Source organism: Carassius gibelio, chromosome B23 (assembly GCF_023724105.1).
Source record: "Carassius gibelio isolate Cgi1373 ecotype wild population from Czech Republic chromosome B23, carGib1.2-hapl.c, whole genome shotgun sequence".
Lineage (NCBI taxonomy): Eukaryota > Metazoa > Chordata > Actinopteri > Cypriniformes > Cyprinidae > Carassius > Carassius gibelio.
Window position 1 is genome coordinate 26312726 of NC_068418.1, and position 15608 is coordinate 26328333.

Sequence of the window (15608 nt, forward strand, 5' to 3'; positions counted from 1 at the left end):
TCAAGAAACACATTTTATTTAAGTTTCCAGTTCTGTCTTTCTCTGGGAATAGAGTGGTTTAGTTGTGAAGACAAAACCTGACTAATAAAGATTAATTCCCCGCTGCTTCCCTCAAGATTTTCTATTTTATTCAATTAATGAGTAAAATAATGTAAAAAACTTGACAATGCTTGACATTTTGATCTATAATGTGCACATTACACACACTCATGCAGAAAACACACACATTTTTAACAGTGGTTTATTTTTCCATGTATGTTAACCAGTGTTGGGCAGTAACGCGTTAATAGTTTGAATCAGTTCAGGAGTTCGGAGCGGGATCGCTAATCATTTGAGTCAGTTCGGGAGTTCAGAGCAGGATCGCGAATAATTTGAGTCAGTCCGGGAGTTCGGAGCAGAGTTTTCGCGAATCATTTGAGTCAGTTTGTGGAGCGCGAATCATTTGAGTCAGTTTGGGGAGCGCGAATCATTGGAGTCAATTCGCGAGTTCGGAGCGGGATCGGAATCATTGGAGTCAGTTCGGGAGTTCGGAGCTGGTTCGCGAATCATTTGAGTCAGTTTGGGAGTTTAAAGCGGGTTTGCGAATCATATGAGTCAGTTCGGGAGTTCGGAGCGGGATCGCGAATCATTTGAGTCAGTTTGGGAGTTCGGAGCGGGATCGCGAATCATTTGAGTCAGTTTGGGGAGCGCGAATCATTGGAGTCAGTTCGGGAGTTTAAAGCGGGTTCGCGAATCATATGAGTCAGTTCGGGAGTTCGGAGCGTGAATCATTTGAGTCAGTTTGGAAGTTTGGAGGAGGTTGGCGAATCATTTTAGTCGGAGCAGGATCGCATACATCTCGGCTCATCTTGATTGAATGTCAGTGAATTTATTCCATGTTATGATTGATGATCAGCTGACTTTCTCAGACACATTGCTAAAACTGTCCGTTCCTGCAGATTTGCTTTATTCAACATCAAGAAGATCAAGCCCTTTCTTTCAGATCATGCTGCACAACTCAAAATTAATTTTTAATGAGCCAAAAGAATACACGTCACACCTCTATGTTTCAATTTCACTGGCTTCCAGTAGCTGCTCGCATAAAATTCAAGGCATTGATGTTTTCCTACAAAACTACCACTGGCTCTGCACCCATTTACCTAAATTCATTACTTCAGACTGATGTCTCTAGAAGCTTGCGTTCTGCAAATGAACGTTGCTTGATTGTTCATCCCAAAGAAGCACAAAGTCACTTTTACGTATGTGTGAATGTATATATATATATATGTGTGTGTGTATATGTATATTATAAATATATAAATATATATATATATATATATATATATATATATATATATATATATATATATATGTGTGTGTGTGTGTGTGTGTGTGTGTGTGTGTGTGTGTGTAAAGACCTCTATCACAGCTTGCTCTTATTCGGTTTTCTTTGTATTTATTATATTAGTTAAAAGCCCATGCTTCGTTTACTGTGTTAACCTAACTGAGACTTGTTATAGCACTTATATTTCATTGCTCTTTTTGTTGTTTTTGATTGCTTCCACTGTCTTCATCTGTAAATCGCTTTGGATAAAAGCGTCTGCTAAATGAATGTAAATGTAATGTTCCACGTGCGGTTCAAGATCAACCAATAAGTTTCCATGTGCGATGTCGCGTTTTCATTGGGTTTGATTGCTGATTCGATATTTGTACTCTGGCAGGTTTTGTTGAAGTTAATGTTTGGTTTCTCTGGAGCATCTGAAATAAAATATATTGTTTATTCATACAATATAACCAAATGTTTGTAAGTTCAGAGGTTTAATATAACTTTGTGTGTGTGTTTTGATCTGGGTCACCGCTGAGAGCTGTAGTCTGTTGTGTTTCTGTCGTGATGTTTTTCTCTTCATGCTCGGACTCTGCGCCCAGCCATGAGCTCCAGCTCTTAAATATCGAGTGTCCACGGTGAATTTAATGAGGTCTGACGGTTTTAATCAGTAGAAATTTACTCCATGATTCGCATCCGCAATGTGCCACAACAACAGCAGCAGCAGCTAGCATTAGCAGAGCACTTCCGCTATCCTGCACACCTCAGCGCTCCGCAGCGCCCTCTGCTGCGCGGGATGAACGGCACAGTTACACTCACACTTCACATCCGATTAGCGTTAGATAAAACGTGTTGATTGCTTTGATTAAATATTCAAAGTGCTTGTAAAAGCTGTTTCTACGCATCTCTGGCGGAGTTTCGTTTCACTTACACCGTTCTGGAGTCGCCGCTTCGAAACACTGAATCATTTTGCGAAGCGATCGGTTCAATTGATTCAAAGCCTCGAATCGGTTCTGTGAGAATTTTTCAACGCGATTCACTTTTCTGTGGAAATGTGTTCCAGATCCACGAATATGTGCTTATACACTGACTTTAACTGACACACACATATTACTTTATTATATGCAATTAACCGTGATTAATAGTTTGACTGCACTTCGCTATTTAATGCAAAAAATGTTTTGTGAAATTAGAAAAAAGATCATAATAAAGCAGGGATTTATTTATACTTCTTTGAATTACTTTAAAGCGTTATTTAAAAGTATTTAAATTCATTTAAACAAATCCATAACACGTTCAATCCCAAATTATTTTCCAAGACATGAAAATATCCAAATGATTTGTCATTAGCAACCCTATGAAATATTCCAGATTTGTATTATTATTATTATTATTATTTTAAAGTGTGTGAAAAAAAAATTGTTTTATGTTCGGTCACAATTGTGGGATAATATGTGTTCTGAAATAACATATTTGCAGTTATAAAAATGTATAGATATCATAGCCCAGCTTTTATAAACTATTTATCACATCCTAAGGTTACTATTGTGCATAAAAACATAAAAATTTTGATCGGAAAACTGAAATAAAAAATAACAAAATTGTTACTTTTTTTTAAATATAACATTACATTTTTATATTAAGGTTTAGAGTATTACAGCTTTATTATAGCATATTTTTTACAACATCTGAATTTTTAATTTGGTGCAATATTTTCTCATTGCAACATTTTATTGTAATTTTCACTAAAACTGCGATTAGATTTATACTGTAGACCTAAGTGTACCGTTATCCCAGTGTCCATCAACACTTTTACTCAGTCTGTGAACACACCCAACAGAACTCAATATATGTGAATGCATTTATTAATACTAGACTCATGTGTAGTCGTGTATTAATGTTAACACACTTTACCAGCCTTTAGTTCTGTAGCTTTCATGCGGTCATCATCTTCTGGAAATAAACTGCTCTGGTCTTTCTGCATGCATTGCATTGAGAATTGTAAACATTTTTTTTACCATGTTTCTAGGAATAAAATACCAAATGTGGCTAGTTAAATAAGTTAAATATGAACAAACCCTTGATTAAAAGCCTTCAGAATATGGCGTTTAAGGCTGTACTCACACACAGTCACAGGTTATGCATCACTATATACAGCTGTTTATTTGTGATTTTCTCATTTACTACATAGACATACAATGCACAAAATAAATGTGTAACGGACATTCGAAGGGAAAGAGAGACCAACACAAATGAGACAAGGTTAAAGCAAGTTGTACATTAAGTGTCTTGAGCTTTTTTTAGGTTTCTCTAGAAAAATAAAAACCATGTGAGGTGTGTTGGTGACATGATCGCTTTCTGTGATTAGGAAAGTCTCGATGGGTTTTAAAGAGATCCAAACCGTGATTCATCACCACCGAGCAGATTTGTCCAAGATTTCCAAGGGTGTTTGGAAAGTTCAGAGCTTCTTTTATGCCCACATTCAACAAATTTAATGCATTTCTTCTGGTTTCCAGAACCCGCAGAATTGCACCAATTTAGGAATAGTTCACCTCCCCAAAAAAAGCTGCATATCTTCTCGTTCCAGACGTGCATTACTTTCATTCTTCCATGAAACCCAACGGGGAATTTGAGGCAGAACGTCTAAGTTTCTCCTTTCCACAAAAAGCAAGTGGACTGTGATTTATACTTCCAATTCCCAAGAAGGACAAACAAAAGCATCGTAAAACCATCAAATCATATAAAACCAGTGGACTCGCGCGCCATATTTCCAATTTAGCGCTTGGCAGGATAAATAACCGTCCACAAGCTTCAGTTTAACATCTCATTTTGAGTTTCACAGAAGAAAATCAAACAAGTTTGGAACGAGAGCGAGTAAACATGGCTTTTCTAAAGAGAAAACTTGGACAAACCCCCCCCAAAAAAATCACTCTTCCAATCAATGAATCCATTAATTACCCTTCATTTCTTGGAGACGCCTGCAACCAAGCAATTATTAACTTGAAACCAGTGATGTACCATTTCTTTGAATCTGAATCTTTCCAAAAAAACCATGTTTGAGAGAAATGCATAATTTACCTCGCAGTAAAACAAGACTGCGTAAATGTTGGTAAATATGGAAAATAAGGCACCTGATTCCAGGAGCGTTCTCTGAGACAAACAAACGTGTTTGGATCGCTAAGAACCATCCAGATTTCCCCGTGGGTTTATTCTGAGAGTCGAGGATCACAGTCAGACCGAACAGATTCAGTCAAACAATCTCCAGAACGGGAAACCAAATCAGTCATGTCGTCTTCTTCAACCAATTTTCAGATCAGATCCGTGCTTATTATTCAGTTGCTGAATAACAATCACACAAATGATGCATTTGGAGGAAACTATCGCCCCCCTTGAGTCCTGAGGTTTATGCTAATGCCAGTATTGTTTTATGACCCTGGACCACAAAATGTGACATTTTTTGAGACTGAGATTTATACAAAGCAAATAAATGATCTCTCCATTGATGTGTGGTTTGTTCGGAGGACAATATTTGTCTGAGATGCAACTATTTGAAAATCTGGAATCTGAGGGAGCAAAAAAACTCTACATATGGAGAAAATCATTTTAAAGTTGTTCAAATGAATTCTTAGCAATGCATATTACTAATCAAACATTAAGTTTTGATACATTTACAGTAGAAGATTTACTAAATATCTTCATGGAACATGATCTTTACTTAATATCCTAATGATTTTTGGCATAAAAGAGAAATGGATAATTTTGACCCATACAATATTAATGTTAGCTATTTCTACAAATATATTAGTGATACTTAAGACCGCTTTCGTGATCCATGGTCACGTCTTTATTTTTTTTAAAGAATGCCCGTGCCCTCGTAATCGTGAATCAAAACAACTTCCCCTTTCTTTGCACATGACAACAATCCAATCGATTCCCAACGGACAAATTCAATTCCCACCCAAGAATCCATACTTCAGGAAAGTGTTTTTCTTGCCTGAGATTCATATGTAGTTTCCGATCAGACACGTGCCGATCCAACATGCATTCAGTCCGACTGTGAGCCTCGATCTCGCCAATGAACCTTACATTGAACTGCATTGAGACTAACGCCCGAACCCTGACACAATCCCAAAATAAGGCTTTGGGGTGTAGGCACACAGAGGTCTTTAACTGAGCTAGCGTGAAGAATCCGCTTCAAATAGTGTCTTAACATTTAGCAGTAATCATCGGTCTCTCCGTCACTCAAAAAAAAAGAAAACACACACAACATTAGACGACTTCTACGCTGAAGAAATTACTAAGTGTTTCTGTCTGTAAAGTAACAGCTGGTGGCGAATCTGTACCTTTGTGTGTAGTTCAGGGGAAAATGGATGGAGAGATGGCAGAATGACAGGGTTTAGTGGATAAAGGTGAGCTTTAGATGAGGGAGAAAACAGAGACGATGATAGAGAGGCGTGTCCAAATGGCGGGCCCGAGTCAACATCCGACATAACAGGCCTCGTTTAAATGAAATTAAGAGCAATGTTTGTCAGGAGTATGTTCATAAACATCTAGACAAAATGCAACTGAATGGAATAAATAATAATAATAATATCAGATCATTAACTATTATTAAATAATGAATAGCTATTATTATTATTATTAATTATTTAAAAGATAAATGCTTTTATGCCTGTTAAAAAGTAATTATAATAATAAAAGTAGCATTATTACTATTATTATTATAATTAATATTAATATTGTGAACAATAATACAAGCATTTATTAATAAATAATATGCTAGCATTATTTAAAATAATATTTATTATTGTTTAAAATTATAACAACAAAATAATAGCAGCACTATTAAATAATATTTTACTATTATAAACAATATTATTTTAAATAATTAAAGTATTTACAATAATAATGATTACTATTATTATAGTGCATTTTTATTAACAATAAAACTGTTATTATTATTATTATTATTATCATCATCACTATTGTTATTGTTGTCTTCATTAATAGTAATAATAATAATAACAATAATAATAATGTGAGGGAAGTTCCCTCATGTTTAACCAATCTTGCCAGACCATTGGGACAAAGAGATGCAGAGAAATAGGCAAGAAAAGGCTGAAGAGAGCAGCTGGAGGGCACCAGAGGCAGAGCTGTGAGCAGTTACTTATACAGATGCAAACTTTAATACACATGCAAAGTGAACACCTGCGATGCTCGATCATGTAGAGATACACAGTTTTCCGATGCTAAACGACAGCGTCCATGATAGCACTGTAAAACAATACTTTACACTAGCTTATTGAGTGCACTTTGGGATTAGCTAGCTTGGTTGTCAATGCTTTGACATTCTGCATGAGAAAGAGTGAATACTGACGGATTCTAGCGGTCAGACTAGCGGGAACATCACCCCGCGACAACAGCAAGCGTTTCAATTGGAAACGCTCAACGTGTGTCTTGGGGAGGTGTGCCAACTTTCTGTCCACACGGCCGCCATGTTGTTAGCATAACAGAGATAACATAGCACATCAAGAAATGGGCTTTTGGCCACCGGACAGGCAGTAAAGCACTGTTTAAGCTGCAGGCTTATGGAGACGTTTTGAGGTAAACAGTCCAGCATTTTGAGTCAGAGAGGAATTAACAATTAGAAGATTTAGTGTTTCTTGAAACCAAAAAAAAAAAAAACTAAAAACAACAAACATTGAAATGATGTGATGATTACATGTGTGTATGAATGAGAGAGGTAGTTCATTTTGGTTAACAACGGCACCTGGTGGTTTGTGTTGTCCTTAATAAACAATCAGCATTCAGACAGTCACCAACGATTCGTTGACCCGCTTCTGTGTTCATACATGAACATAAATATCCTTCAGCTCGACTCAAGAAACCCACGCGGCTTCCAGAAATCGACAGCTTCTCGGAGGAAAAGTGCAGCGCGAGCCATGGGTTTCTCAAGTCTAGCTGTTCGGCGCAAAACCAACCTAGAGCTCCGCAGACAACTGAAGCGTTAGATTGGTCTGTCGCCTTCAATTCAAGCCAAGCACATCCAACAGAGAAGAACGACCTCTTCATGATCCCCGTGGATGCAAAGGTTAAGAACTGATCCAAAGTGCATAGACAGTCCACTACACACTGCAAAAAAAAAAGCTTTTGCTTTGTATTTTTTTCGTCTTGTTTTCTAGAATAACAATATTAAAATTCTAGAATCAGGATGCTTTTACTTGACAATATATTTTGTCGTTTTCTGAAAATATCATCCAAATTTTTGTAGGTTTCAAGAATTCGATTCAAGAATCTTCAGATATTTACACTAGAAACAAGACAAAAATACAAAAGGAAGAATCTTTTTTTTTTTTTGCAGTGTATGCATCTACCCTCATGAAAATACTGATCAACGGACACTGTTTTTCCATTCATAACGTCCATCCGTTGGCACCCAATGAAGCAAACCCAAAACTGGTGGGACTCTCGCAGTTGGAGGTCCTTTCTCTTGTAGCTTGGTTGAGGTGACGAAAATCCAGAGCGGCACAAAGAGGTTGTTGGTTTATATTCCCTTGTTGATTGGATGCAAGCAATCCTAGATCTGATGGTGAAAAAGGGGAGTTCCCAGTTGCGAAAACACTCAACGACTGATCATCCAATGCTCTTTAGTGCTAGCAAAACTAGCATAATCCAACCGAAGCTTATCGTAACTGGTATATACATGTATCTGCAATCCAGTTTAGCTTTCGCCATTGAAGGACGGCGTTCATCCAACTCTCGAAGATCCTTCAAGCTGAGATAAACGGGGCAACGTCAGGTTTTTTGTCGTTAGCAGCCAACGTCTGGACGAGCCCCTCTTCCTGTTTCACCTGCGGTAATGTTAAAGCTTCGTTGAGTCCTTTGAACGGACTGTGTGTGTGTGTGTGTGAGACTGGCTGGTTTGAGGCAGCGGTTGTAGCAAAAACGAAACTAAAGCACCAGTTTTGAGTTGAGTTTGCGAACGTGGAAACAGCTAATGCAGCTCAGCAGCAGTCTGGTTGAGATGTCTCGTCCATTTACAGAAATAAAAATATAACCTGTTTGATGTCTCAGAATCCGTACAAAACTAAGCCATGATAATCATTTATAAACAATGAATTTTGATGCGGAATTCGCACCTAAGAGCATTAGGGATAGATACGGTCATAAAAGCTTATTATGTGATCCGAGAGAGAAACAGAGACCAAAATATATGAAAATATCAGATTTGCATATTTCTCCCAAGCTTGTTTTCAGCTGATTAACTGTATTAGCCTATTCTTTCCATTAGACATATGTACAGAAACACTAAGAGTGGTATTTACAGCTCATGACCACAAGAGAGCAGCGCGACAAAAACTTCTGGAATGGGGGGAAATCGCTGGGAGGCGTAAATCAAGACAATGATTTACACAAATGCATTGTGTTGAGTGGAAGCACATTTTTGGACGTGCATGCAAATTGGTGCATTTGTGTAACAATTTACATAGAACCTTCCAAAAACATGGTTTTACGAACCAGTCGACTGTGTAAATATGTCAAATGGTTGAGAGACAATTTTGCTAATGTTGCATGAACGAGGCCCAACGTTTGAAGACACCTGATTTAAAAAAAAACGCTGAGAGCTCTTCAAAATCCATGCTTTTTGTGATGGACTACAACCAAATGGGTTCGTATAACATGGACTTTAAAAATTGATAGTTGGTAAAGTAAGGCATTGTCTTGGACTAAATCCACTGGAGATCCAGGTAAAGTGAGGTCGAAGCAGCCGGATAGCCTTGTTATGAATGATAAATAATGTTGAGCAGCATACTATGATCTCTACGCTTCGGCTCTCTTGTGGTCAACTAGGATCCTATCTATACAGACATCAGACCTACAGTCAGGCCTCCTCTCTCAGGTGAAAGTGTGTGTGTGTGTGTGGTATGTTTATAGTGCATCCGCCCTCGACATACACACATGCATACAGATCTATACATCAGCCAGGACAATCGTAAGAGTTAGTGAAAGTGGCCATTGTCCCAAAACCCAGGAAACTCCTAAATATTCTGAAAGGGAATCTCATTGTGAAAATACTGCATAGACAGCACCTCACACAAACAGTGCTTGACCTGACTCACAATGGATTTCGACAGGAACAGACACTGGAATGTTACTAATCTAACAACGGGACAATCGAAAAAAAAAAAAAAACATTAAAAAAAAAAAAAAAAAAAAAAAAAATGTTGCAAACCTGAAGGAAAACTTTATTATTGTAATTATATAATATAATTATATAAATGATAAAAAAAATTATAAATGTATTTAATAATATAAAATTATAATAAACTATAATTATATTAGAAAAATAATATTAATTATAAATATCTTATGGATTATACATTTATATAACAATATATAGTTATAATTAAATATAATTATAATTAATCATACTAATATGTATTCAATTGAAATTAATTATATTATTATATAAATGTATAATGTAGAAGTAGATTCATAATCAATAATTCTCTTGTGTGTAGCAGCAAACCTGTAACAAACATGATTTCACAACTGCTACAATGCCTCGGATTAAAACAATCAAACTGTTCCTATGTCCCTGAAATCTGTTTTTGTTTTGTTTTTTCACACTTTGTGAGTTGCAATGCATTGTGGGATTTCATCAAGAGTGTGATATGGATGTATATCTTCATGCATGTGTGACCCTGGAGCATAAAACCAGTCATAAGGGTCTAAATATTGAGAAAATCATCTTTAAAGTTGTTCAGATTAAGTTCTTAGCAATGTATATTACTAATCAGAAATTAAGTTTATATATATTTACAGTAGGAAAGTTACTAAACATCTTCATGGAATATGATCTTTACTTAATATCTGAATGATTTTTGGCATAAAAGAAAAAATGATAATTTTATCCCACACAATGCATCGTTGGGCTTTTGCTCCTAATACACCTGTGCTACTGATGACTGTGCACCAGGGTCACTTATGATGTCTTAAAATGCTGCCTACATAGGGTGCTCACTAGATTTTGGAACAAAACCATTGTGGATTTGAATTGCATTTCATTTTGTCAACTTGTGTACGTCTCTCTCTCTCTCTCTCTCTCACACACACACACACACACACACACATCTACGCAAATTAATTAGTAGAGCCTGCTAATCCTATTACAACAGAGGATCACCTGGCCATACGTTTTCATTTAATACAAACCATCTCTCTTTCTCTCTCTCTCTCTTAAATATAAATATTAGTTTATATGCATGGTTCTATCCGTACGTTATTAATACATTCCTTTCAGGGATTCCCCGTAGCTTAAAGCGTGGCCGGTGATCCGTGAGGCTAGGAGACCTCGCTGCCGAACACCTCCAGCACCAGCGGCGTCAGCTGCATGCTGTGCTCCGGCTGGAAGGAGAGCGAGCGGTACTGCTTGGAGTGCTCCTCGTTCAGGCTGCGCAGGTCCGCCAGCTTCTGGATCATCTTGGCGTACAGCAGACGGCCGGCGGGGTGATGGATGCGGATGTACGCCTGCAGGACGTCACACAGACGGTCCTGGAGCGCCTCGATGCGAGCGTGGTCCTGAACGCCCGGCCGATCTGCAGAGAACACAGCCGTGCATTCATACCACAACACAAGAGATCCAGAGAGAGAAGAGAACACACACACACACACACACACACCTGGAGACAGCAGGCAGATGGCCATCAGCAGCACGTGTTCCTCTTCAGTCATGTTCAGCTTCTTCAGACCAACCTGAAACTTCACCAGCGGCTCCAGCAGCTCCAGAGTGTGCCCCGCTGCACACACACACACACACACACACACACAGGTCAGAGTGTTTGTATTCATCTGTGTGTGTGTGTGTGTGTGTGTGTGTGTGAGAGAGAGTATGTGTGTGTGTCTCGGTGTGTGTGTGTGTGTTACCCTTGGTGACATCATTGACACAGTATTTGAAGTCCGGTCCTCCGCAGCTCCAGCTCATATCCTCCAGACTGAACGACTGATTGGAGCGCAGCATGATGATCTCGATAGCGCTGGACTTGAGCAGAGCGATCTGATCTTCAGCCGTCAGGTCCCTGAGACACACACACACACACACACACACACACACAGCAGCTTCATGAACATCAGACAGATGTGCATACGGACCATTCACTAACACTTCAACACATCCAAAAAAACGTCTCTGAGAAATGCATGAAGTGTAGATCTACAGAGCAAAGTATGTATCTCTGGAGAAAAGCGTTTGCTGAATCAGTGAAAGATTTGTAAGGCTCTGATTGAGATCCAGCAGCACGAATGAAGATTTATCTACAGCGGGGAAATAATCAGCTCAACACTGGTGGACTGAAGAACACACACACACACACACACACACACACACACTCCAGACTCTGATGATCTGAACGAGCCCCAGCGTCCAACATTAGCACTCGCTAAGAGCCAAACGGGAGCAAAAACTGGCTTCGCCAAGTAAATAAAAGCATTTATCACCGTTTATCTGCTGTTAGGAGATACTGGACCTAAAGTACAGTGTTATTTTACTATTATATACTATTCATTCTTATTTAGAATCAGATTTGTATTATTTCTATACTTTTTAAGTTTGCTTACGTAAAAAAAAAAAAATTCTATTTCAATTTTAGTAATTTTAGCACTTCAACTTAAGTTATTTGCGATAGCGAAATAATAAATGTTAATTTAAGTTTTTTACATTTTTATCTGATATTTAAATTTTATTTCAGCTTTATTGCAACAAATCTATATGTAATTGTTTTGATGCATTCAGTTTTCATTTTAATTTCAGTTTTGTTATACTTTTGTGATTTCTATTAGTTTTTGTATTTAGTTTTAACGCATATTTATTTCAGATTTATTTTTAATAATTGTAGCATTTCAACTTAAACTCAAGTTCATTTTCATTCAAGTTTTCAGTGTCAGCTTTTATGGCAGCTTTATTTAAATTAACGAAAATTATTTTTAACTGTTTTGATATTTATTCTTAGTTTTCATACTTTTGTCATTTTCATTGGTTTTTGTTTTCCAAATTTTTTATTTCATTTTATTCTTATTTTATTTCAATTTATTTTTATTTCAGTTTTAGTAACTTTGCATAAATTCCTATTTTCATTTAAGTTTTTTTTTTATCATTTTAAGTTTCATCAAATATTTTATAATTATTTCAATGAGCAAATTTCGTTTTAATAATAGTATTTTGGGATAACAATAACAGCACATGCACAGTTTAAACTGAGCTGTGAGGGAGAGAAACAAAGGCTCAGTTCCTGCTAATGGGAGGGTTTTGATGCAGACCAGGTCAAAAGAGAAGAGTCTGACCTGAATCCAGGGATCATCTTGGCGAATCCGATGACCTTCTGGATGCTGTAGCTGACGAGGTCTGCGAGGTGCGGTAACATGGACAGGCGTGAGTTGTCCTCCTCGCTGGAGTCTGGACTGCCACCGCTGTCCTGATACATCATCAGCAGATTACTGAAGTTCAGCTTCGTGTCCACAGACTCTACACAGACAACACACCACACCTCACACACAGCACCAGAAACGCTTCATATTTTGCACATTAAGGTGCATGATATCAGATGTTTCTTTTTATATATATATATTATGATTTAACTCATACAGACAGAGTGTTTTCAGCATTTACTCAGGTAAGGTGAAGATTCATCAAAATCAGAAAAGAGTGAAGCTTTTTGCGTTATAGTTTGTGCAAAAATGATGTATCTTCTGTTGGGACATTCTTGTCCTGAACAGAGTTTTAAAGACTTCAACAATTTAAAAAATAATTCTTCCTTCATTTTTGTCTTGTTTTTAAAGTACAAAGTATCTAACAGCGCTGTTAAACAATTGATCATGATTAAATTGCATCCACAATAAAAGTTTTTGTTTACAGTATATTTATTATACTATATAATAAATGGACACAGACACACACATATATTTTGTAAACAAAATGTTAAGAGTGGCTTGATACAACTTTTTCAGAACCGATCCCAATCCGATACCAAAAATCTGGAGTATCGGCCGATACCGATATTGATCCGATAACAGCGCAGTTTTTTCTTTTCAAAATGGCAAAAATACTATTATAAACTTAGTGGATAATTGAGTAACAAAAGTTACTCTACAAAAATCAAGAGTGCACAGTAATTTTATAAACTGTAAACTTTGAGTGATAAAACAACAACTATTTATTGGGAAACAAAAAAAAAAAAGTGTTGGACTAAATCTGGTAAAACTGTTACACGTCGCTCTTTGTATGGTTGTAAAATACATTCATGGAAAAGTAATATATTTATAAATCTAAATATAATAGAGAAGTTCGAAGCACAAAAGGAAGAGACATTGATGCACGGTGTATTAAATCTGAGCGATAGTTTATAGAGCCTTTACATTTAAACAGTTTTACATTTCAGTTACTGTGTGCATGAACAGGAGAAATGAACATGATTCAAAAGAAAGGAGAGAAGATTTTACATTTAATATACGCTACTGGAGTAAACGAGTTGTGAGTGAGTCGTGTGTTGCCAGATCCAGCTATAATAAGTTTTTTGGGACTTGTCTTTTTCCTTAATATAACACTTTAATACGGTAATGAAGCAGAGCGTTTTGGTGGAGGGTAAGCGATATCTTTATCGTATTAGCAAAAGTTTTAAAATAATTTCGGTTTATTTTTATTTGTTTTTTGCTTGTTTTAATAGCAATATCTGGCAACATTGCACTTAAACTGACAGCGAGAAAAAAGCTCATGGATGGGTTACTGCTTACAGGATACAACATTCGGAAAATGCAAAAATATCATCGTATTATCCATCAGAAACGTTATCAGCGCTGTCAAAAACAGTGTCGTTTAACACAAGTACTCCGATCTGTAGAACTAGTAGTGTGTGTGTGTGTGTGTGTTACCTGGTGAATGGTTGAATGAATCTGACGAAGCGTCAGACAGCGAGTGAAGAGACGCGGCTCGGCTTGCGCTGCGCGTGACTGGACCCTCACGGACCGGAGGCTAAACACAAAACATCTGATGTTACAAACTCTTCGAGAGGAAATCCACAGGATGTGTTCAGAACTGAGCCTCCACGAGAGAACACAACACTTAAAATAATTACACTTATAACACACCACTCATCATGAACTCCAGCTCAGGTTTCACGAGGAGAACTCGAGTCTGAATCCTGCTCGTAAATGAAATGACTGTAAAAGGAGAGTCTTTAGTAGCCACATTAACCTACAGACACATCGAGTGTTTACAAAGAGAATAAACTACATCTACATGAAAAAAAGTCTGGAATAGCAGCAACACAAATGTGTTTGTTCATAGGGAATCATTTTTAAAACATTCAATCGAAATCACTGGATTAGTTGCATCTTTTCAACAAAATTCTACGATTACGACAGTTTACCAAATAATAATCATAATAATATACAATAAAATAAAATGTATCAATGTCGGTTAAATGTATCAAAATGTTTCATTTTAGAATGATTTCTGAACATCATGTGACACTGAAGACTGGAGGAATGATGGCGAAAATATATACATACTTTAAATAATATATAATATACATACTTTTATATATTTTTGTGTTTTATATATTTTGAAGTCTAAAAATATTTCAGAATTTGTCTGTATTTTTGATCAAATGAACGCAGCCTTGTTGAGCAGAGACGGACCCTGAATCGGACGAAGTCGGAGTAGGAGTCGTCGTAGGTCTTGTGATGCGCCTCCACCAGTGTGTTGATGATCTGCATCTGTTCCTCGCTCAGACGAGGTTTCCTGGCCTCCCTCGCCGCCTCCTCCTCCTTCCTCTTCAGGATCAGATCCTTCTTCCTCTGCACCTCCTCGTCTGTCAGAATGACTGAGACACAGACACAAGCTCTTACACTAATGATCTCAACACAAGTCCACGGGGTTTAAAACAGTGAAGCTTTTCCAGAAGCCTGGGCTATTAACGCTAACTGAAAAAAACAACATTGCATTACTTGACATAAAAAAAAAAAAAAAAATGAAATGAAATATTTTAAAAAGGCTAGTTATTATTATTAAATGCTTTTTAACAGCTATTATTTCAGCTAGTTGCAAAAGCAACATTTCTCATTCAGTTTATACAGATGTAATACATAAAAAACTATAGAGACAAAGGGAAATTAATAAAAATAAAAATGGAATTTGAAAAAGAAAATATAGAGAAAATAATAAAATTAATTAATAAAAATAAAAATGGAATAGATATAGAATAAAAATCTAGAAAATATTAAAAAAAATAGAACAATAAAACTATATAGA

General features: G+C 36.9%; 1 protein-coding gene across 1 annotated transcript in view; it reads right to left on the reverse strand.

The window, feature by feature from the left end:
* Positions 1-3440: 3440 nt before the first annotated feature.
* Positions 3441-15608, reverse strand: part of LOC128011455 (vitamin D3 receptor A) — a 35127-nt gene continuing 22959 nt past the window's right edge. Inside the window, exons 4-9 of the mRNA XM_052593889.1 lie at positions 14996-15180; positions 14228-14327; positions 12644-12824; positions 11231-11382; positions 10987-11103; positions 3441-10902 (exon numbers count right to left, since the gene is read on the reverse strand). Coding sequence (XP_052449849.1) covers positions 10649-10902; positions 10987-11103; positions 11231-11382; positions 12644-12824; positions 14228-14327; positions 14996-15180 — 989 coding nt within the window. The 3' untranslated portion in view covers positions 3441-10648. The remainder of the gene's footprint in view (positions 10903-10986; positions 11104-11230; positions 11383-12643; positions 12825-14227; positions 14328-14995; positions 15181-15608) is intronic.